This window comes from Vicia villosa, linkage group LG7 (genome assembly GCF_029867415.1).
Source record: "Vicia villosa cultivar HV-30 ecotype Madison, WI linkage group LG7, Vvil1.0, whole genome shotgun sequence".
NCBI lineage: Eukaryota > Viridiplantae > Streptophyta > Magnoliopsida > Fabales > Fabaceae > Vicia > Vicia villosa.
Genome location: NC_081186.1, coordinates 118,015,610 through 118,038,164, shown reverse-complemented (window position 1 = coordinate 118,038,164; position 22,555 = coordinate 118,015,610). Strand labels below are relative to the sequence as shown.

At 33.6% G+C, this 22,555-nt stretch overlaps 2 protein-coding genes and 2 non-coding genes across 6 annotated transcripts; 2 read left to right on the top strand and 2 right to left on the bottom strand.

The window, feature by feature from the left end:
- Window positions 1-994: 994 nt before the first annotated feature.
- TRNAV-AAC (transfer RNA valine (anticodon AAC)) lies at window positions 995-1,068 on the bottom strand. The gene has a single exon. It is a non-coding gene; the product is annotated as a tRNA-Val (tRNA).
- A 7,399-nt stretch (window positions 1,069-8,467) lies between these two features.
- On the top strand, window positions 8,468-18,111 carry LOC131616700 (putative acyl-activating enzyme 19). The gene is made up of 17 exons (XM_058888114.1): window positions 8,468-8,880; window positions 9,232-9,723; window positions 10,198-10,394; window positions 10,796-10,999; window positions 12,038-12,760; window positions 12,968-13,617; window positions 14,296-14,371; window positions 14,440-14,526; window positions 15,259-15,302; window positions 16,390-16,498; window positions 16,590-16,649; window positions 16,974-17,055; window positions 17,138-17,202; window positions 17,293-17,352; window positions 17,511-17,555; window positions 17,630-17,739; window positions 17,817-18,111. The coding sequence occupies exons 1-17, from the start codon at window positions 8,562-8,564 to the stop codon at window positions 18,046-18,048; spliced, it is 3,555 nt and encodes a 1,184-aa protein (XP_058744097.1). The 5' UTR covers window positions 8,468-8,561; the 3' UTR covers window positions 18,049-18,111.
- A 1,694-nt stretch (window positions 18,112-19,805) lies between these two features.
- TRNAM-CAU (transfer RNA methionine (anticodon CAU)) lies at window positions 19,806-19,889 on the bottom strand. Its single transcript is given in 2 exon segments — window positions 19,806-19,841; window positions 19,852-19,889. It is a non-coding gene; the product is annotated as a tRNA-Met (tRNA).
- Window positions 19,890-20,013: 124 nt separating this feature from the next.
- Window positions 20,014-22,159, top strand: LOC131616701 (phosphopantothenoylcysteine decarboxylase-like). Of its 3 annotated transcripts, none has more exons than XM_058888116.1 (4): window positions 20,014-20,169; window positions 20,259-20,373; window positions 20,755-21,158; window positions 21,569-22,159. In XM_058888116.1, the coding sequence occupies exons 3-4, from the start codon at window positions 20,814-20,816 to the stop codon at window positions 21,857-21,859; spliced, it is 636 nt and encodes a 211-aa protein (XP_058744099.1). In that variant the 5' UTR covers window positions 20,014-20,169; window positions 20,259-20,373; window positions 20,755-20,813; the 3' UTR covers window positions 21,860-22,159. The 3 variants fall into 3 exon arrangements, with proteins under 3 accessions (XP_058744099.1, XP_058744098.1, XP_058744100.1); XM_058888115.1 differs by having other exon boundaries at window positions 20,259-20,375; window positions 20,739-21,158; XM_058888117.1 differs by having other exon boundaries at window positions 20,015-20,169; window positions 20,827-21,158.
- Window positions 22,160-22,555: the final 396 nt, after the last annotated feature.

Here is a 22,555-nt window from a genome sequence, read left to right as displayed (position 1 = left end):
TGTGTTGGCTAAAGCGATTGGCTTATAGTGTTTAACGTTGTTGATTATCCATCGTACCAAAAATACTCTTGTACCACATTTACAAAATAATGGAAGACCCTACAAGTTTTCAATAGTGAAACCATTGAAGAGTGTACTAAGTTCTAGCGAGGATGAATGAGTTGAACCACTATAAATTTAATGTGTACATTTCTCTTATCCCTATCTTTTTTACTTTTCTGCATAGTATTGAATATATTAAGTTGTTTGTCGTTTTTAGAATATCATGTGATTAGATTTACGTTGCTTATAGTGATTTATTGTATAAGTTTAAACCAATATTGAATCTAGTTCATTGAATATCTTTCGATTATGATTGTATAAACTATTTTTAGAACGAAGAACCACTTGATCGTGAATATTGAATTATGTAAATGATTGTATAAAGAGTTTAATCTCCTTTGATGTTCAATAAAGAGTTTATAGCCCTATCTCATGCACACAAATTGATAGATTAACTCCTTTGATGTATTCAATAGCATTTGAATAAATTGATAGATTAACTCATTTGATGTATTCAATAGCATTTGAATATCTACTTAGGACATAAAGCGATTTTTCAAATATTTTACCAATCAATTAGATACTCACAATAACAAATTCAAAATGTGAAAATTTATTTTAAAATTAACAAATGAATTTAAATTCATCTTATCTCTCTTTATTAATAGGTAGTTTTATCACGAAAATAATTTCAATAAGAAGCACTTAAAAAATTGATTTAAGAATTAGTGAAAGTGTTATAGTTTTTTATTATAAAAGTCTGTTATTTTACAAATAAATAAAAATCAGTTCTAAAATGGTTATTTGTTTTAGACAAACAAAAGTGATACCTAAGTGGTATATTTTGAACACAATTTAAACAGCACTGATATGCTCTACTAAGCAATACGTGTACTGATCTGGACCAATGGCATGCTAAGCGAAGTGATTGTTTCAAAAAATAACAAAAGTTTGGCTTCGCCCGGGTTCGAACCGGAGACCTTCAGTGTGTTAGACTGACGTGATAACCAACTACACCACGAAACCTTGTTGTTTTCTCTTCATATTTCGTGTTATTTCTTTGCACAATTGAAGTTCTGTTTGATAAATAAATGCCTCCGTATCGTATACACTGATTTGAGCTTTGAAATATTCCATGCTCAACTTGTCATTGTAATATGCCATATTAAATGAGAAAAATACGACTGCTGAGAAATTACACTATCCACTAAAACAATTTAAATAATAATAATAATAATAATAATACACTCACTAACCACATATTTAGATATATTGCACAACTATATCATAAACTAAACCAAGGAAACTGAGTAGTTTTTTTATTTTCTTTTTCAAAATAAAGGGAGTGGGTGTGGTGTAGACATATATCTCAAAAAGGTTGAAAGCAAAAAATGAATTATTAATTCAACAAGATTTGCATAATTTTTCAAAATTATTTTTAATCATAATCATTTAGATGGGGTTGTTTTATTCGAATTCAAAACTCTTTCTAATAATTTAGAAATATTATTTTAATTTTAAAAATCGGTCCCTAATATCAATGAAATATAATAAAATTTAAAAATAATTATATTAAATCTCAGTGTACACAATGTTAACATTCTCAATTGCTATCGATGTTAATATATTAAATCTTTCTTGAAACACAATGTACACGTAACTAAGGCAAAATGACATACTCATTGATCTAAGTGTGTATCATTCAAGTATTTTAGGTACATAATGTATGTATATATTGACACTTTTTATTAAATTAAATATTAGACGTGTAAACCAAATACAACATATGGGACCCCACATCGCATATATCTCTATGTTGATATGTAAGCTCTGATGATACGAGTCACTGAGGTAGTCAAATGCTTTTGATATCTTATCTCCATTCATTTGATTCTAGCACGATAGCCTCGAGTTACATAACACTCACTGTGTGTTTATTACAGGTTCATATGACAACTTTGTGACCGCTCTTTTACATATGGGGAAGACATTATCACCCTCGATGTAATTACTGCTACGCTTTTGTCTCATTCTAAAAGAGACAAAAATATAAAGAAATGAAATCAAGGTGAATGTTTGTATGTGAATGGGGAAAATTCATGGGCGGAGCAAACTTAAAGCATGTTTTGTAAATAAGATGTCTAAACCCAAGAGCAAAAAAACAATGAAGTGTTATACTTGTGCACAGAGTTGTGGATTCTTAACTCTAGATGCTCGTTGGTTAGAATAATGCGTGCAAATATGTAAAAGCATTGATTCTACGAGAATTATTATAAAATGCTTTGATTTCCCAATTGAAATGAGAAAATAATTCATAAGCTAAAACTAGAGAAATATTGTGTGCCATGTAACGAGGTTTCAAAATATCTAAAATTAATTCACAGTTTAAAATATATTATGACAATATGTCGGACAATGATCTATTTCACGATTTCATATTGTGTGTGTCGTGACTTGTGGTGGCATGTCAGGTAAGATCATGATTAAACATTGTGGTATTTGTCAATAATATGAAAAATGTAACACGCCATAATTTCATGAATTAATCTAATTGAAAATTAAATTAATTAATTGGAATTAGTTCATTAATTGGATTTTAGGAAATAGTGAAAGAATGCTAAATGGGCCTTATGTTGTGTTTAATAAGAAGAGGGTGTTAAGTGAGTGGGCCTTACTAATTGTTTAACTATTTTTCATAAAATAGAGAAGATTGTGAAAAAGAGAAAATAAAAGCAAAAGAGCAAAAATTTGAAGAAAGGAGAAGAACGTGAAAGATCTGAAGAGCATAGGAAGGGAAAGAACCAAACCAAACTCTAAGGTAAGGGGGGACTCTTCCGATTAATCTCTCTTATGTATTCACGTGTAATAGGGTTGATTAGTGTGTTGTTTGATTCGATTAGAATATGTTAGGTTTTTAGATGTTGAATTTTGATAAATGCATAACCTTGTAGGATTTTGGTTGAATCGAATGATGATGATGATGCTTGTTGTTAATTGATGTTTAAAACGTGTTAGAATTGTGTTGTAACATGTAATTTGGTGCTGCTTGTATATGGTGTTCGTTTGGGGACGAAATTGGTTGAATTGGAAATGCTTACTTGCAATCAAAAGTGGATTCTGGGGTTGCAGGTATGAAGTAACCGGTTACTTAAGGTGTAGTAACCGGTTACCAATGTTGGTTTTGGTGTTGTTGTTGCTGTCTGGGAGGCAGTAACCGGTTACTGGGATTGAGGTAACTGGTTACTGCTGTTACGAATAGGAAGGTTGGTCTGTTCGTCAGGCAGTAACCGGTTACCACTGAGTGTTTTCAAAATGAAAAGTTTCTGCCACATGTAGTAACCGGTTACTCCAATTGAGGTAACCAGTTACTCCAATTAAGGTAACCGCTTACCGCTGTGTGTTTTTGAAAAATAAACTATTTTCTAAAATTTGTATCTTTTGATCCGTGTGTCCGATTTATGTGCCGTTTTGGGCGTTGGGAAGCTAATTAAGTGCTTTATGTGGTAATCTGGTGAGATGGGCAGTGGCCCGATTTTATTTTAAATCTCAATTTAATTAAGTGGATGAAACGTAAAATTGTATGCATATATTCTTGAATGTGACAATGTGTTAATGTAGTGATGGAATTGTTGAGATTATTATAATGATTGAATGATATGTTTGATATAAAAATGTGTGATATGATTGGAATGATGCTAAGACATGTGCATACTTTATCAGTGATGATAATGGTGAGTTTTGGTGAGACGATGCGGTGCATCAGATCAATGACGTTATAAGTATGTTATATGTGTGCATTCATTCATGAATCATTTTGGTGATGGATCCCGGTGATGTTTGGATCAATGGTGGGCATAATTCCCATTGTGTGGAATTTTTGCCGGTAGGGCTGTATCTCGGTGACGTTTAGATCAGTCAGATGGGTTAATCCCATGATATTTGGTACCACATGCATAAAGTCAATACATTCATATGCATATTGATATGACATGATTGACTGAGTTTCAATGTTATATTTGGTGATGTATTCGTTGGTATGATTGCTGAATGATTGTCTGAGAATCTGAATATATTATGATTGTGTGGATGATATGCTTATGACATTTTATTGCTTATGAACACATAATATTTATTAATTGTGAATGAGACTCACCCTTACATGTTAATAATTTTCAGATTGAGGAGTAGCGGCTTTAGTGCTCGGTGAGGATAGCTCGTAGAGTCTATCCAATTATTTGGGTCGTGTCGATCATGCTCTGGTCTTGTAACACTGGGAACGATAGTTTTAGAGTTTAATCGTTATACTCTATTTTGTTGGTTTTTGGATTATGTTTCCTTTGATCTGTATTGGTGATGTTATACTATTCCGCTGTGATAAACATGATATTGTTATTTGGTGAATCGTTCCTAATAAAGCACGACAGTTGAACTATATTGGGTTTTAATTTTGTTAATTACGGCACCCTTGTTTTCATATTTTACTCTGAGTATTTTAATAATTGCTGCGGGGTTTTAGAAGGGTGTTACAATAGTGGTATCAGAGCATAGTCGGTCGTTGTGACCATAGTCTGTCCTTATTCCCTTGTATGCGACTAGTCTAGCCCGCTTAGCGGACTACACAAAATATCTAAACAGTAATCAGCGTCCGCTTAGAGAGATTGGTCTGCTAAGCGGACATAAAATTTGAGTTCGCCTCTGTTTTATGTTCTGCAAAGCGCGCTTGAAGTTGGCTAGTGAATTAGAAATGTTCAACAAGCACGCTGGTGCTCCGTTTAGCAGACTTACTGATGCAAAACTTCCTCCTTTTGCTTCCAAGCCTCCTTCTAAGCTCAAGCCTTTCACACCTTTCATTCTACTCTTGCCAAAAGATTAAATACCTACAAAAGGTGAAGAAAAGTCATAAAACTAACTATTTACACACAAAACACAATCTTATTTATTTACCGAAGTATCAACCGTAAATGAATCAAAACTTAAGAAAAGAGTTGAGAAATACCACAAAAACTATCAACAAAATAGGTACAAATTGGATTCTAACACTTGCACATAAATCACCACGACTTGTAGTCAACATGTTCTTTAATCTCTAATGTGCAGACTCCACCCTAGAAATCATGGACACATTAAATAAATTAAACAATTTACAGATAGAAAACATAAACATATTTTCTGTTAGAGGAATGTACATGTTTGTTGTTGTGTTCCCTAAATGAGTGACTTTATTAGTCCATGCAACAACAAATCTTTCTTTATATGGTGTTAACCATGTTTCTTTCACATACTTGACAAATGATGGAATATTACCAAGCACACTCTCAAAGTGGTTGAGATGTACATCAAATTTTTCTTTTGTATTTGAATACATCAAGTTGTTCCATTGATCCATGACATGTTCTTGTCTTTCTGATTTCACATACTCTTTACATTTCATGCTAACGTTTTTTGAAATATGAAATGTACACAGCAAATGAGACGCATTTGGATACACAGAATCAATGGCATTCATTAATGCAAGTTCTCGGTCCGTCACCATGACATCTGGTAGCAACTTCTTAGAATAAAACAACTTTGTAAGCTTCTATAATGCCCATGCGAAGTTCTCCTCCCTTTCATGTTCCAAATATGCAAAAGCAATTGAAAATGTCAATTTTGTTAATGTAACACCAACAATCTCAAGCAGTGGTAACCGATACCCGTACGATTAAAAAACGCATTCAGCAACCAGCTCACTCGACATATTTTTAAGGTTTGAGAAATTAAAATTAAAATTCTTACCTATTTGTTTTGTACGTGCAATCACAAATCAACACCAGAGGAAATATATTCAACTATTTGACAGAGTCAGGGTGTGTCCAGAAGACATCAGCCACAATATATGAATTCTCCTTATTTCTAGACCAACACATGTATTTCTCTTGGTGAATAAGACTCAATAACATTTGCATTTCTGTCAGTGCACCTCTCTTGCCCAGTCTGTATGTTGCTCTAGCTCGATATATCTAGGTAATACTCGTAAGATTTTATGGGTCTTTGTCTTTTAAAGCAGACACGATGTACCTTGGTGACATATCGTACTCCGTCGTGTCATTCACAAACTTTCTTTCATCATCTTTTAGACGGCCCAAGATGTCATGACCTACCAAATCCTTATCTAGTATAAGATTATGCATCCACCTTCCAACCAATACCACTCGGAACAGATCTTAGCCTAAATGGGCATCTAAGCGTCATAGTATAATTGCCATCAGAAGCGGCCACAACTTCATTTTTCTTTTTGTAATTTCCTCCTCTATCACAACCCATAATCAATTTATCCTTCCCCCCTCGCATTCCATTAACAGAATCGGATCAGATTGTAACAACAACAATACCATGACTTTTTCCAATTGAACGTGCCCATTCTAGAACATTATCTTGTGATTCAAAAATCTGACAATCACAAAAACGTTTAATTAGACAACTACATCAATTTATATAAAAAAAAGTTTTGTGTGTATGAAGTAAAGTAAACATCCACATTTGTGACGAAGTAATGCGTAAGATCACTGCATGAATCCGTAGAAGAAGCTGAAGCCGGCGGTTCAGGACCGCAAAGATATAAAACTTCATCTGCCATACCGGAAATTTTCGGTATCAATCAGAAATTTGGAATTTTTGGTACTGAGTTTTCTATCGAAAATTTGTGAAATCTCTAGGACGGGGGTAATGAGTTTTGTAAAAATACCGGAATTTTTAAAATCTCAGATAAATCGCACCGAAAAATTTAAAATTTATGGTAAATGGATACCGAATATTTGTTAAAATCAAATAATATTCGTATCTGTCAAAAAAGGTACCGAAAATTTGCTACCAGATACCAAAAATTTACGTTTTGGATGATTTTCTCCAACAGTCATTTTTTTCCCATTTTGGGTTAATAATGTTATTTTTTTTCTTTTACAACTTATTAATTTTTTTGCATTTCAATTGATTTTTACAAATTCTGTTTTTCACGACAACCTAATATCTAATAAATTTTTTATTGTAAATTAAATACTTTCGATAAAATAATTCCACCCGGCCAAAATCCGTGCAAACGATAAATACACTAACGACTTAAAAAAAAAGAAGACAAATACACTAATGAAAATAAATATTAACCTTGAATTTAATTGAAATACACTGACACTGTAAAGATTTTTACACTGTCAGTGAATCACAACCATTGATAAGTATAAAAGGTTTGACTCTTATTTTAATTTCTTTTAGAGAAAAGGGGTGATGCACTGATAGTGTAAAATATTTTTACACTGTCAACCAATCACCACTCATGTATCCAATTAAACCATTTTTTTATTTTAAAAAAACTTAGTAACATGGCACATTTATGATTTTCTATTGGATGACAGTGTAAAATTATTTTACACGGTCAGTGCAGTACCTTTTAACCAGTGTTTTAAAAACCGGACCGGTCATCGAATCGGTAAGGGTACTGGGTCACTGGTTTATCGGTCGAACCACTGGGTCACTGGTCGAACCGCACGACCAAACCGGATTAAACCGTATTAAACCGGATTAAACCGGATAACTCGATTTGAATAGACTTGTCATTATATAGGTATAAAACCGGTCGAACCGGATGATTCAGTCTCTAAAAAAATATAACTACCTTTTAAAATTTTAAAAATATCATATCATAAATTCACAATTTCATAACTTAAATTCAAATTTTAAACAAAGGTATCACGCATAATAAAATAGTAAAAAATTACAAAGTGTAATTGCAAACAAAGTCTAATTACAACATAATCTAAACAAAGTCTAATTACAACATAATCTAATTGAATAGTTTATAACAAAATAACTCCAATGTGTATCAAATTTAATTCAAAATAGGATCTTCCTAAAAAGAAAATCAAATAAAATTCAATATGTTGATGTTATTTAAGAAAATTTATTATCAAAGATAACAAATAGACAATAAAGTTTTTAATTTGTCACTAACGAAAAAAACTATGTGAGGATGCTATTTAAGTAATACACTACTAAATATATTAAAAAAAAAGTGTAAAAGAAATGTTAAAAAAAATTTAAAAAAAAATAAAAAAAAAAGTTTAAAAAAAAATAAAAAAAAAAGTTTAAAAAAAAAACAAAAAAAAAAGTAATTAAACCGCCGGTTTTCCGGTTTTCCCGGTTTTCCCGGTTTTCACCGGTTTTCACCGGTTCCCACCGGTTTGATGGCATATCCGATCCAATTATTGAACCAGACCGGTTACCTGGCCGGTTCCCGGTTCGACCGGTCCGACCGGCCGGTCCGGTCCGGTTTTTAAAACACTGCTTTTAACTCTTTTTTTTAAAATAATACAATTAGATGTTGATGATTTAATGATAGTGTAAAATTTACACTGACTGAGAGTGTATATCAATTAAACTCTATTAACCTTAATAAAAAATATAAAACCGATGACCATAACTGAAACAAACAATCAAGTGAACAACAACGCCACCACCACTCAGAAAGAACCCGATGAACGATAACTATGAACTCAGACTCACAATTTTGCTGCATTTCCCACGAGTTCTTCCGAACAGCATCCGTAAACCCTAACAAAATCGCAGTCATCCATGCCTCCGGCGTGGCCAATCTTTCCCGCGAAAAATCCACCTCCCCAAACTTCAATGACAACTTCACCACGCTCTTAGAACAGCGCGTCGAATCCACTTCTCTGCCACTCTACCACGGTGACCGTTCCTTCACTTACTCTCATGTCTTGAACGCTGTTAGTTCTCTCAGCTCTCGTATCCGCTCTATCCTTCATGGTGCAGATGACCCGCACCTGATTGCAGCCAAATCTCAAGGTTCGTTACAACGGAAATTCAGTTAAGCAGTTAGTTAATTGCTTTGTTAGCTTTGTTAGGTTCGTTATTCACTTGATGATGGAAAATATTGTTACACAGTTAGTTAGTTAGCTTGATTTTAATTGTAGCACCCACACTTCAGGTTAAAGACGCTTCTGAGTATCTGACACGTGTTGGGATTTGACACTGACACCTGTGATTACGTTCAAAACCGCTTCAATTTTTAAAAATTATTACTATTGTAGGGGAGTCAGTGTTGTGTCGGGTGGTCGTGTTTGTGCTTCAGAATCTATTAGTTTTTCATATGTTTGAATGTGAAAATGGATATTAGCACTCTATTTTCGGCTGCAGGAAACAATGCTGTTCGCGGTGGAGAGAGAACTGTTCAGACATCTGAGTCCTTGAAAAATGTGGAGGCAATGGTTAACTCTAGTAAAGAGTATAAGCCAAAGATAGTGGGGATTTATATGCCTCCTTCTGTTGAATATATTATTGCTGTTCTTTCAGTATTGAGGTGCGGGGAAGCTTTCTTGCCTTTGGATCCTTTTTGGCCAATCGAAAGGATACTGTCGGTTGCTTCTTCTTCAAATGTTGATTTTATTATAGGGTCCCAGTCTTCATGTGGTCAAAGTAACTTTGACTGGCTTGATGAATCGCATTGGTTGGTGAAGTCAATTAGTTGTCCTGTTTTGAGCTACTCCATTGAAGAAAATCTTCAAGAATGTAGTTGTTCAACAGATTTGGCATGGCCTTGTGGCAATGAAAAGAAAAGATCTTTTTGTTATCTGATGTATACTTCTGGATCATCAGGGAAGCCTAAAGGAGTGTGTGGCACTGAACAAGGTAACTTGTTACTGTAGTTTGTTGCAGCTGTTATTTTACTGAAAACAATATTTGCTTACTAAAATGTCATGTTGTGCACTTGTCAGTTTCATAGCCTTACGTGAATTTCTGTTATCTTCTCCTTAATAAATGCTCATCAAATATTCTCCTAGGAAATCACTTAATAAGATACTTAGGAGAAACATTTTGAAATAACACCTTGCTCAAAAACTTTTTTTTTTTTTTTTTGGATTTTTGGTTTTAATAGAGCCTCATGGTGTCAATTGTTCTGTGTACTCAATCCTACCCAATGAGAGTGGGCTTGATTGTTACTGTTTGTTTCTTATCGAAAGATTTTAGTTATTTGTCATCCGACACATTAAAGTTTCTGGCTAAAATTTTTGTTTTTAAGGTAAAGTTCCTCATCCGTGATATATGTTTTGTATTATGGATATGTATCTTCTTGTGTTACAATTTGGTTTACATTCTTGCTAGGTCTTTCAAACCGCTTTTTATGGATGCAAGGAGTGTATCCTTTGACGGGACAGGAACTATTATTGTTTAAGTCGTCAATTAGCTTCATTGACCACCTACAAGAATTCCTCAGTTCTATTTTGACTGCTTGTGTCTTAGTTATTCCTCCTTTCAGAGAGCTCAAAGAAAATGTATATTCCATAATAGATTTTCTACAGGTATGGTGGTTCCTGATCGAACTTTTGTGATTTACATATTGCCATTAATGATCTTTTACTTCTGTAACTTGTTGACTTCTTGTTTCATGTTTGGAAAGAACTGCATGTTTGCATTCCCTTCTAGTTCAATGCTTATTGTTAGTGTTACCTTTGAGGGTTTAAGTTTTTATTTAAATTGCAAAATAAATTCCAATAATGTTTGGAGTAATATTATTGGAAATGCTGTTCTGCAATGTTTAATTTGATACTGACATAACTTAAACATTGTTCATAAAGACTCTCCTTTGTATTAAAATATCCCGCCAAGTTGGAAAATATTCTACATTCTTTTATTCTGTCAGTTAGTAAAGAAGTTATGCTTAATTGCTTACCCTTGCCTGTAATATTAAATGCTTCTGTAGGCTTATTCTGTTAGTAGGCTTACGGCTGTTCCATCCCTAATGAGGACAATTCTTCCAGTATTGCAAACTCATGCTGACATGCGTATTGAAAGTTCACTGAAATTGCTAGTGCTAAGTGGTGAAATTTTTCCTCTTACCTTGTGGGAGACACTTTCAACTATATTACCAAAGACATCAATCTTGAACTTATATGGAAGTACCGAGGTTAGAAAAGAAAACTACGCTTCTACTTTGAGATTTTTGCAAGGAAGTTTATAGTTTGTATTTCACATATGATTCTGTTATGAACTTCAATGCTTTTACTCGAGATTCAATATCGTCGTAGACATTCTTAAACATAATTTAACGTAATATTGTTTCTTTTCTGTGTGAAAGCAATTCAAATCATTTCCTAGCTGCTTCATTGGTTTCTGTTCTTGCTTTGTTATTGCAATCCAATGCTAATGTAGTCACACATTACATATTATAATATAAGTGAATTAATTGGAGACATAGTTGCCAGATATTATATTTATTATTCTCATCACCACTAGAACAGATGCTCTGTTGCTGATATGATAAATGAATGGAAAAATATTGCTTCTGTAAGAATTGGGAATAGAATACTTTGGATGTGATTTACAACATTTTTACCTCTTTTGCTATTGCAATCAGTTGTTACTCAAGTTCTTCTTAACTCAAAATTTAATTATATCAACATGCCAAGTGGAAGAACCATGAAAAGACTAATTCAAGCACAGAGTTTTAAGAAATTCAGAGAATATTGGACAGTTTAGTTAAGGCATGATAGGGAAATTAGAGAATATTGGAGGGTTTAATCAAGGGGTGGTAGTAGGTTTGATTTATAGAAACAGTTGGACACATTATCCCCTTTAGAGTAATGATTGTATGACTGAGTTATCTCTACTTTAATTTCTTTTGTTATTTGTAAAATATTAACCATGGATATTATGGTTATTTTTGGGGTGACAACAAAATTCAAGGCTTGATATGGAGAGGTGAAGGATAAGCTAAAGAAAAAGGCACACTGGTTTTGATGAGACTGATCCTGAAATTAAACGGTCCCCAAAGGAACTCAGTGCAACTTGAGCGATTTACCTTAAATTTTGTCACAAAGATCTACATGGGACCTTGTCTTTTTGTGTTATTATCATTGATTAATGCATTTCTTAGTCCTTTCTATCATTATCGTGGGCTAATACTAATCATACATTTGTTTTCCCTTTCCATTTGTTAACCAAGGTTGCTGGCGATTGTACATATTTTGATTGCAAGAGGATACCATTGATTTTGAAGGAAGAAATGCTAACCAGTGTTCCGATAGGTTTACCCATTACTAACTGCGATGTAGTGCTTATTGGTGATAATAATGTATCAAATGAGGGTGAGCTATATGTTGGCGGTTCTTGTATTTTTAGGGGTTACTACATTGAATCTGATATAATGTCTGATGAATTTGTAAAATTGCCTCAAAGGTATGGGTACAAAGATTCTGTTGATGCTTGCCAAAGCGAATTATACTTTAGAACTGGTGATTTAGTCAAACAGTTGCCAAGTGGTGATTTTGTATTCTTGGGAAGAAAAGACCGTATTGTAAAAGTCCACGGGCAGCGTATTGCTCTGGAAGAAGTTGAAATTTTGCTAAGGGAACATCCATATATAAATGATGCTGCTGTAGTTTGTCAAAATCTTCAAGCCGAGCTTGTGTTTATTGAAGCCTTTATAATATTAAAGAACAAACAACAATTGGGTGAATTATTAGTACCTGCAATCAGAAGTTGGATGATCAGCAAACTTCCATCAGTTGTGCTCCCTAACCGTTTCATCTTCACAGAATCATTTCCCGTGTCTTCTAGTGGTAAGATTAATTATACGTTGCTGGTTAGCTCAGCATTTTTAACTAAGAATGTCAAGGATAAGGTTGGTAATACTAGCTGCATCAATCTTTTGCAACTTATTAAAAAGGTATGGTTTCAGTATTTTATATGATGATATATCTTTCGTGTATCATATAATGAGTAAATCTATGAACCTATAATTTGATGAGACATTTGCTGCTTCTATATATTCTCCGTGTCTATACATGTAAATGTAGCTTGTTGTTGACTTACTATTTGTGTAAAAAATGTGTCTGTGGAAGTAAAGTTTTTTATTTGATGAGTTCTGTAACAGGCCTTCCACGATGCTTTAATGGTTGAAAAGCTATGCAATAGCGATGATTTCTTTATGATGGGTGGTAACTCTCTTTCTGCTGCACATGTTGCTCACAGTTTAGGAATTGACTTGAGATTTCTTTACTACTATCAAACTCCTTTAAAGCTTTGTATGGCTCTTCTCAATCAAAGAGGATCGTGCTCTTTGCATAACAGCTTGGATAAATGTTTGCAATTAGACGCGGACATGCAAAATAACCATTTTTCTTCCAATCATACTGAAAATTTAATTCCTCTTGAGTCAAAGATGATTCCCAAAGATGATGTTGATATTTTGTTTCCTTCTAAGCGATTAAAAAGAGATTCTACAGATGGTACATCAGGGGGAGATGAGCCATTTCCTTGGCATTTCCCTTCAATATTCTTATCATCTTCATTTAGCCGATGCAACAAGGTGTGGTATAAAGAGAAGGCTTCGTTAATTGATACACACAAAACAACATGGTCAGCCAAAATTCCAAGAGGAAACCGAGGTCACATGAAGAGCATTTGGAAAGTTTGCATGGAATCTTGTGTTGATGCTTCACCCATGGTTGTGTTGAAAGGCTCAGATATTTATTTATTCATAGGATCTCACTCACACAAATTTCTCTGCATAAATGCTAGAAGGTATAAAAGAAACATAGTTTGTCTAATTGGTTTTAATCTATCACAGTATTTCTCATGTTATTGATCTTAAATCAATCAAATTTTCCATTTGAACGCTTTCCTCATTTTATAGTTTAATCTCCAAAATATCGGCAACAACTCTTTTTTTAATTGAATTTGAACCTATTTGTCTACTTGGTATTCATCGATGATTTCTTGTACTCGTTAAGTTGTATTTGAACATGTAGAAAGAGAAAGAGAGTAAGTAGAACAAGAGGAGACATGAGAATCGTAATGGGATACTATATATTGTGTAGACCCTCATATTTATATTACTAAACCCTAGTACATGTTGATGTATGATGTATAATATAACATTTGTACAATCTTGGTACTTTTTTTTTTTTAAATGCATCAAGACTATTGATTTTTTTTACAAGAAAAAATGAGGAGATTGCTTATACTTTTTTCTCTGCCACTATCTGCCTCACTTTCACCAGTGAATAGTGCTAATCCCGTCTTGCTTTGCAGCTGATGAGTAGAAACTGTGTGTTTGGTTACCAAACTTAACCTATATATGCTCAGTAGGTTTTAAATTTAAATCCCTTGAATCATAGCAGTGCTATGCACTATTGATGCTAGACCTATAAAAAGATGTTTAGTAGAACTACTAAAACTGCTGCTTAATAATTGGTTTAGTGGTTCTATACAGTGGGAGATCAAACTAGAAGGCCGGGTTGAATGTACAGCAACGGTTGTCTCTGATTTTTCCCAGGTCTGTGTTCAATTGTTAAATAATACAAGATTCTATCCATTTTGTTCTGACATGTGGTATTTCTCTAGGTGGTTGTTGGTTGTTACATGGGAAAAATCTATTTTCTTGATTTTTGGAATGGACACATCTGTTGGATATTTCAAACATCCGGTGAGGTATCTAGTTTTAACACTATAAAGTATAAACTTGTCTTTTCTGGTTTGAGGTTTTCTGGTGTCTATAAACTTGTATCTTTATATAATATTAAAAATAACTAGTCAACTGTATTATCTATTGGGCATGATTCAACCCCGGTGAAATGATTGAACTATGAACTAGTGTCTTAATCATTATAATGACTAATCCGGTTTTCATTGTTATCAAATGTATATTGTATAGCACAAGCCTCATGTTTTATTTGGCCTAGGCTGATCTAATGGTTTTCTGCAGGAACATCATAGGCAGAGTTGTTGCCTCTTAGTCTGTATCTCTTTCTAAACCCCCAATTTTGCATTTATCACCAATCTTCATTGCTACTTTCACTGCATGTTCAGTTCCATAAGAACTATCCTCAGTATTTACTAATCTTGGTATACTTATCTCCAATGTTATTTAAAACAGAGGTCCTGACAATATGAACCTCATTACAAGGATCGCCAAAGAATTACATTACCATTGTTATCTTTCTCTAGCACTGTTTCCACAGTAACTTTTATCAAATTACCACTACATTTTATGATAACTTGTCTTCCCTGGGTTGTTCCTAGTACCTAGCATCATTTATTTTCAGTTATTACTTACTTTTATTAATATAGGGTCTGAATGACTATTCTCTTCTCATTTATCTGGCTTAGTCATAATCCTCTCTTTTGTGGTCAAATTCTAATTTACGTTTTAAACGCTTGAAGGTTAAATCACAGCCAGTTGCAGACACACGCAGACAATTGATCTGGTAATTCTTTTTTTTTTCCTCTCTTTTACGTAGTCAAGTGACTGTACATGCTTTTTGTATATCATTATTTTCATGGATGAGATGATCTAGGGTGCATATTTGATTTAAGTATCTAAGGGTTTGTGCTCAAATTAGATGTTCTGAACACTATTTTCTATTAAGTAGATTCTTACAAATCTATGGGTCGAGTCTACGATGATTCCACAAATTTTTGTTGACTTTTTAATTTGATAACCTTAGATGGTATGAGTGCCAGAATATATTAGAGAACTGCTGGTTTGTATAAGCCAATCTTTGAAATAGCTATTTTTGGCATTTTCTGTAGTTGAGAGTCAAATAGAAGCAAAGAGCGTTCCAAACTTTTGTTCTTTCTCAATTGTCTTGTGATTTTTACAAATATACATCAGGTTACGGAGCAGCGTATGATATTGATATGAACTAGGTATTTCATTACATAGAAGCTGGGATTAATCCCATTTAAAGAGGTCATAATTTCTCCATACGAGAAAACAAAAGATAGAACACTATAAGTTGTCACATGCCATATGCCATATCATATGGTACCACATAAGTTGTCAAACCTGGTTGGCTAGTGCACAAGTTAGGAAAGAATTTTCCAGAAACTTATATTATGGAAAATAAGGATTTTGATGTTTGGTTTAAGACTTCATTTGCTTAGATATCACGAGACTCAGAAATTTTGAGTTCCCAGGGGACTATGCTGTAGAATGCGCTTCCCCTTGACTTCATATTTTTTTATCTTGATCCTTGTTGTTTCTTGACTGTTCTATTTTGGAGGATATCTTCTGCTCCCTCACCTGTTGTACTTTTCTCTTTCCTCACTAATAAAATTTATCTTCTAAAAATTACCTTAGTAGAAATTAAACATCACTTTGTAATTTTTTCTTAATTAATGGATAAAAATAACTATGGGTGGAACTTCTCGCTGCATGAGTACATGCTTAAAGAGTGCAGTATACATGTTTAAACATCTTTTACGGTCAGAAGTCCGCGACCTAGGTTAAAAGGTTTGTTACATGTAGTTTGATTGAAAAATTTTCAGCATGGTTTTATAATGTTTATGCAGGTGTGGCTCGTATGATCATAGCTTATATGCTCTAGATTACAAAAATCATTGTTGTGTCTATAAGCTACCATGTGGAGGCAGTATCTATGGGTCACCTGCAATTGATGAGGTGAATTTTCCAAAGGACATAATACATTGTATATTGGTTAGTTAATAGTTTCTACTGGGTGCTGAATCTTTTGTTCTTATTTTTCTTGTAGGTTCGTGGTGTACTTTATGTGGCCTCTACTGGTGGTCGTATAACAGCTGTATCGATATCAGTACGATCAATTCATCTATAAACTTATATGCAAAAAATAATGTTTTTTTTCTTTTTCTGTGATAGTCAAATAAGACATCGAACTCCAATCTCAATTTAGTGGTTATCGCAGTTCGAATATGATTGATTATGATAAGTGGATGACTAATGAATATAACAAGGTGTTTGAACTCATTAATCATCCATTGAACACAATCAATCACAATTTTTTATTGAATACTAAATGCATTAATCTATTAATATTGTTGTTGAAGTTGCCGACATATTCAAGTTAATTGAGCTATTGATCTTAAGCCAGACTGAAATATTCCCTTGCTAAATCCAGGCTTCCCCATTTAGTATATTATGGCTACTTGAATTTGAAGTACCAGTGTTTGGTTCTCTGGCTGTCACTCAAAATGGAACTGGTATGTATTTTGCACTCTTCTTTTTGATTATGTATATACCACTCTTCCTTATACCGGTATACTTTTTTTCCCTTTCGTGCAGTAATATGTTGTTTGGTTGATGGCCATGTTTTTGCATTGGATCCCAACGGATCCATAATTTGGAAGGTATGAAATACGAATCTTCTTATATTTTGCAATTTGTTCCCTGGTTGAAGTAATCTCAACTTTTCTTTTTTGTCAATAAAATTTGCTCAGAAAACAACCAATGGGCCAATATTTGCTGGGCCATGCATACCTTCTACCCTTCCTCATGAGGTACATCATTCTGTTAGAAAAATCTTGTAATATCTTGATATTATATTAGGTTAGAATATCTCCAAAGTTATTGGGTATATTATTAGCATTATAGTTATTTGAAGTGATTGGTGAAATATTTATTGATTCTATACTATTATTCTTTTATTCCACCCTAGGTGCTTGTATGCTGCAGAAATGGAAGTCTATACTCATTCAAACTGGTGAGAACCAGCTCATAAACTTGTTCCGTTTCTTGTTTTGCCATCTTTTTGGTGGATTAACTTTTGATTAACAGGAAAAGGGAGATCTAACATGGGAATACAATGTTGGAGATCCAATTACTGCATCTGCTTATGTTGACGAGCACTTGCAGCTGGAGTCTGATGCCTCTCACACTTCAGACAGGTTAACCTGGTTTGTTTTCGTAAGTCAAAGGGACAATATCAGCTATCAGTTTCAAACTTTTTTTTTGTCATCTTCAGGTTTATTTGCATTTGTTCTAGTTCTGGAGGTATACATCTTCTTCGAGTGAACATAGATTTATCCGAAGATACAAATCAACTAAAAAGCAAAGTGCAGGAATTTGCAAGACTCGACTTGCCGGGGGACATATTCTCTTCGCCGTTAATGATTGGTGGCCGGATTTTTGTTGGTTGTAGAGATGATTACTTGCATTGTGTTGCCCTTGAAATTCCAAAGCAACTTGGGAGTTAAAAACATTGTATTTTTCCCTTCACAGGATAAGTAATGTCATCCTAACAAATATGTTTTTGTTTATTTTTACTTCAAAAAAATTTGGAGTGTTTGAAAAAAGTAAAAGATTTATTTGAATAAGTTTATAAATTCTTTAAAAAATCAATTCCAATTGAACAGTACTAATCAATCATGTTTTTCACAAGTTCAATTTAACTTGGATATTGGTGAATGGTAAATTAATGTAAGGTTTGACGACAAAGATCTTGACAACAATGTGTCAAATCTAATTAAAACATTTTCAGATATTCAAATACGGGAGAAACAAGATTCAAGACCCTCTAAAAAATGCATTTGGTAATGATGCTTCTAGTGAAGAAAACTTTGGACAAGAAGCCTAAGGTGAACCAAATGATATAAATGGTTCTGGTATTAGTCATCGTTGGAAATACAAGTCATCTCTCTCAGAAGATATAATCTAAAAAAAAAAAAATCCTTTGAGAACTAGATCATCATTCAAGAATAAGTACTCCTGCATCAAAAATCCTTTGAGAACTAGATCATCATTCCAGAATAAGTACTCCTGCATGAGACTGATATCTTTTAAAAACTATCTTCTAGAAGTTATGAGTGACGATAGTTTGAGTCTCCATACAAGAACTTAACCCGCTTCATAGAAATTATGATGTTCGTGATCTCGTTTCTACACCTAAAAGAAAGAACATCATTGAAACAAAGGGGGATTATAAAAAAATAAACTAAATGAACAAGGAAAAAGGTAACAAATAAGAAGAGCGAATCACACTAACGTATGTGTCCAGCCACACTAACATATGTGTCCGAAGGATGCTTCAACAAAATCAATAAAAAGATGCTTAATGATCACTTTATTAGATAATATCTTCCAAAATCATCTAAGACCATATGATCACTTAGTATAACTTCCATATTCTTTCTAGAGGATAAATTACAATGAATCTAATTAAAATCTTTATACATAAGAAATATTAGACATTAAAATTGTTCTCTTACAGTATGGTATGATTAAAACTATATTATAGAGCATTGTTTTAGAACCAATCTTAGTTCATCACTTATTTCTTACTGCAACCAAATGTCTTAATTCCATGCTAAAGCTTTCATCGATAATGCTTTGTACAATGGGTATCAGGTTGGTTCAGTCAATCAATTTAGGATATCACACATGCATTTTTCACATGATACCTTGATTTTGGGTGAGATGGGTTTGAAAAAGACTTGGAGCAAACAAAGCGAACTTACATTGTTTAAGGTTTAGAGTTCAATATTTCTGAGTTATGAAAATGATGTTAGAGACGAGGAAGATTATAGAGTTCAATATTTCTGAGTTATGAAAATGATGTTAGAGGCTAAGGCAAGAGCAATAGGGAATAAGGTTTATGGTGTTGGTTTAACGTGTGAGAGGCGAGGTGCAAGATGGTGGAAAAAATGTATCAGGATGGTGGAAAGATTTGCCTTCTATTAAGGAAGGTGTTGGTTTGTCTAGGAAGAAACTCTTGATAGAGTATTTATTGAGAGGTGGAAAATGATGAAAGTACATCCTTTTGGTACGATCTTTTGTAAGAAGTGTTAGTGTGTCACATGTATAGATGAGAGTGAGAGGTGAATGATGGGTGTTAAAAGACGGACTAAATGTGATGTGAGTATCATGTTAAAGATGCTTATCGATTGCTTACCTTAGATTTGGAGATTGATTTCTTAGTTCATATGGAGTAGAGTTTAAAATATTAAAAAAGAATTGGGGTGAGAGAGGCTCGAACTCTCGACCTCAGGATTACTCTCAGCTATGAGACCTACGCGCTAGCCAACTGCGCCACCACCCCTTGATGCTTCTTCTTCACGCCATATGCAAGAGGTCTAGTGGTTGCTTAATTTTCACGTTTTTAGTAAATATAGATAACGATTATATAGTATTTTTTTGGTTTTTTGTTTTCTTCTTATAAGATGGGAAAATAATGGAAATAACCGGGTGTTGTGTAATTTTAGTTTTATTTAAATTAGAAAAGTAAAAAGCAAGAAACATCATTCTTCTTGCCTTCTCGCTCATTTCATCCAACAAGATTTGCATCCAACACAACCAACCTAACTGTAATTTACATTCAGGTATTGTTTCTCTCCCATTCAATTTCATATCAACTTTTCTTTATCATCACCCACCCACCCTAACTGCTTTACCTTACTACATCAATTAGGGTTTCATTCTCAAGTTTCTTCTTATTACAAAAGCCTTCAAGAGTTAGCGAGAAGATAACCAAGGAAGGTTCTAGGAGTTCATTTCACTTTTTCCTTCCATTTCTTTGGTTTCAGGTGACAATTCTTACTCATTTCTTTAGTTTTTAATATCGCATATTAACTGTTTGTGAAATGTTCTACATGATTTTTCCTAATTACATGTGGTTTTTACGTAATGAAGTCGTTGACTAATTAGTTTATAATTTGGTATTTTAACCAAATAGTTACATATTTTGATTTTTTTTTTTTAAATAATGTATTTAAATTTGTATATAACATACATTTGGGATTGGTGTTTCACTTTGTACAATAGATTCATCTATATTCAATTATTCACAGTTTCATTTCAATAACTAAGGAATTTTTTAACATGGATTTTGTGCTATTCAGTTTATTAAGTACTATCCTATAAAGGGATTTTATGTTAACAATTTGAACGTTTGTTGTATGAGTAAGCTGAACCTCCTGTTTGAGTGGTGGATATTTAAGATCTTTGTTGAAATTTCTGGTTGATTATGGCCTGCTCAGAATCTGTGAGTTCAGTGGGAGAGAATATGTCAGTGGCTACGGCACCCAGGAAGCCGCGGATTTTACTTGCTACTAGTGGGAGTGTTGCAGCGGTTAAATTTGCAAATCTTTGTCATTGTTTCTGTGAATGGGCCGAAGTAAGAGCAGTTGCCACAAATCCATCTTTGCATTTTATTGACAGAACAGCGATTCCCAAGGATGTGATTTTGTATACCGACAACGACGAGTGGTCTAGTTGGAAGAAACTAGGCGATAGCGTGCTTCACATTGAGCTTCGAAAATGGGCTGACATCATGGTCATTGCTCCATTATCGGCAAACACTCTTGGCAAGGTAATTGATTTGATAAATATTGACTGATTTTGTCTATTCTATCTGCATACATGCATGATCATATAAATGGCTTATGTATCACTGCACATTCAAGGCCTGTTTATTTTCCATGTTTCTTGTTTTCATTTTCACTTCAAGTACACTAAACATAAGAGATCAAATATTTCTTCTCCATTTTCTTTTATAATTTTTGAAAACAGATCTAACACTTTCATAGATTTTGAAAATAAAAACAGATAATGTTTTCAGAAAGTATACCAGTTCTAAAAGACATTATAGTTCCGAAAAATTTGCGAGATAATGTGTTCCTATCAATTATATGTTCAGTTTTTGTATGTTTCTATTATGCTTTAAAAATTGACAATTGCCACTTCTTTGGGTTCCTGTAACTTTATTATATGCTGTTATAGATTGCTGGAGGGTTGTGTGACAATCTACTGACGTGTATCGCGAGAGCCTGGGACTACAACAAGCCTTTCTTTGTCGCACCTGCCATGAACACGTTTATGTGGAACAATCCTTTCACAGAAAAGCATCTCATCTCCATTGACGAGCTTGGTATTTCTCTCATTCCACCTGTTACAAAGAGGTTAGCTTGTGGGGATTATGGCAATGGCGCAATGGCTGAACCTTCTACCATTTACTCCACTGTAAGGCTCTTTTATGAGTCAAAGGCTCAGCAAGGTAACGGCCGTGTTTAATAATGTTAGTTAATGGTTTGCTAGGATTTGTCTTGACCCTTCCGATTCTGTTTTATTGAATCATTGTTTCGGCATTTAGTGTTTCTGGTACATCTGCTCTGATTTTAGGTGGTGTGTATTAGTCTAAAGTAAACGTGTTCTCCTTTTATGTCTCAAAATGGTGATGTTTATCATACACCCTTTTGGATATTTTTGCTGTGTAAAATGATCTCTTATGAAATTTTAGCAAACACAAGATTATTCTGTTTGTAGAATGACCTCAAATTAATTGAACCAATTTTTGGTTGTTTTTTCCACAAATTTTCAGTAGTGCATGTGAGCTTACTTTAAGATGTTTCCTCTCAATCATTTTACCTTTTCTATGCTGAATGTTTAACAATTACGCAGCCAAAATTACTAGATCCCGGATAATCGAAGGAAGTTGATGAAGTGTTTATTTAGAAGTCTTTATTGAAATAAGTTGGAAACAGTTTATAAGTTTATGAAGTGTTTGTTCAGAAGTTATTCATGGAACTCTATTGAAATAAGTTGGAAACAGTCTATACAATTAAATAAACTTTGAAATTTTGGTTCTTAGCGGATACTTAATAATAATTTTCTATGCATCACACTAAAGAAACCTTTACTTTGTAACTCAGCTAATTCTATCAGTTCAAATTCATGATCACATATTTGAATTTCTCAGCACCAAAAAAC

Coding starts and splice junctions, on each gene's coding strand:
- LOC131616701 (XM_058888116.1), top strand. CDS start 20,814: ATGGCCTGCTCAGAATCTGTGAGTTCAGTGGGAGAGAATATGTCAGTG. Junction 21,159..21,568: donor CGGCAAACACTCTTGGCAAG/GTAATTGATTTG, acceptor ATGCTGTTATAG/ATTGCTGGAGGGTTGTGTGA.
- LOC131616700 (XM_058888114.1), top strand. CDS start 8,562: ATGAACTCAGACTCACAATTTTGCTGCATTTCCCACGAGTTCTTCCGA. Junction 9,724..10,197: donor AGTGTGTGGCACTGAACAAG/GTAACTTGTTAC, acceptor CATTCTTGCTAG/GTCTTTCAAACCGCTTTTTA. Junction 17,353..17,510: donor CTTCTACCCTTCCTCATGAG/GTACATCATTCT, acceptor ATTCCACCCTAG/GTGCTTGTATGCTGCAGAAA.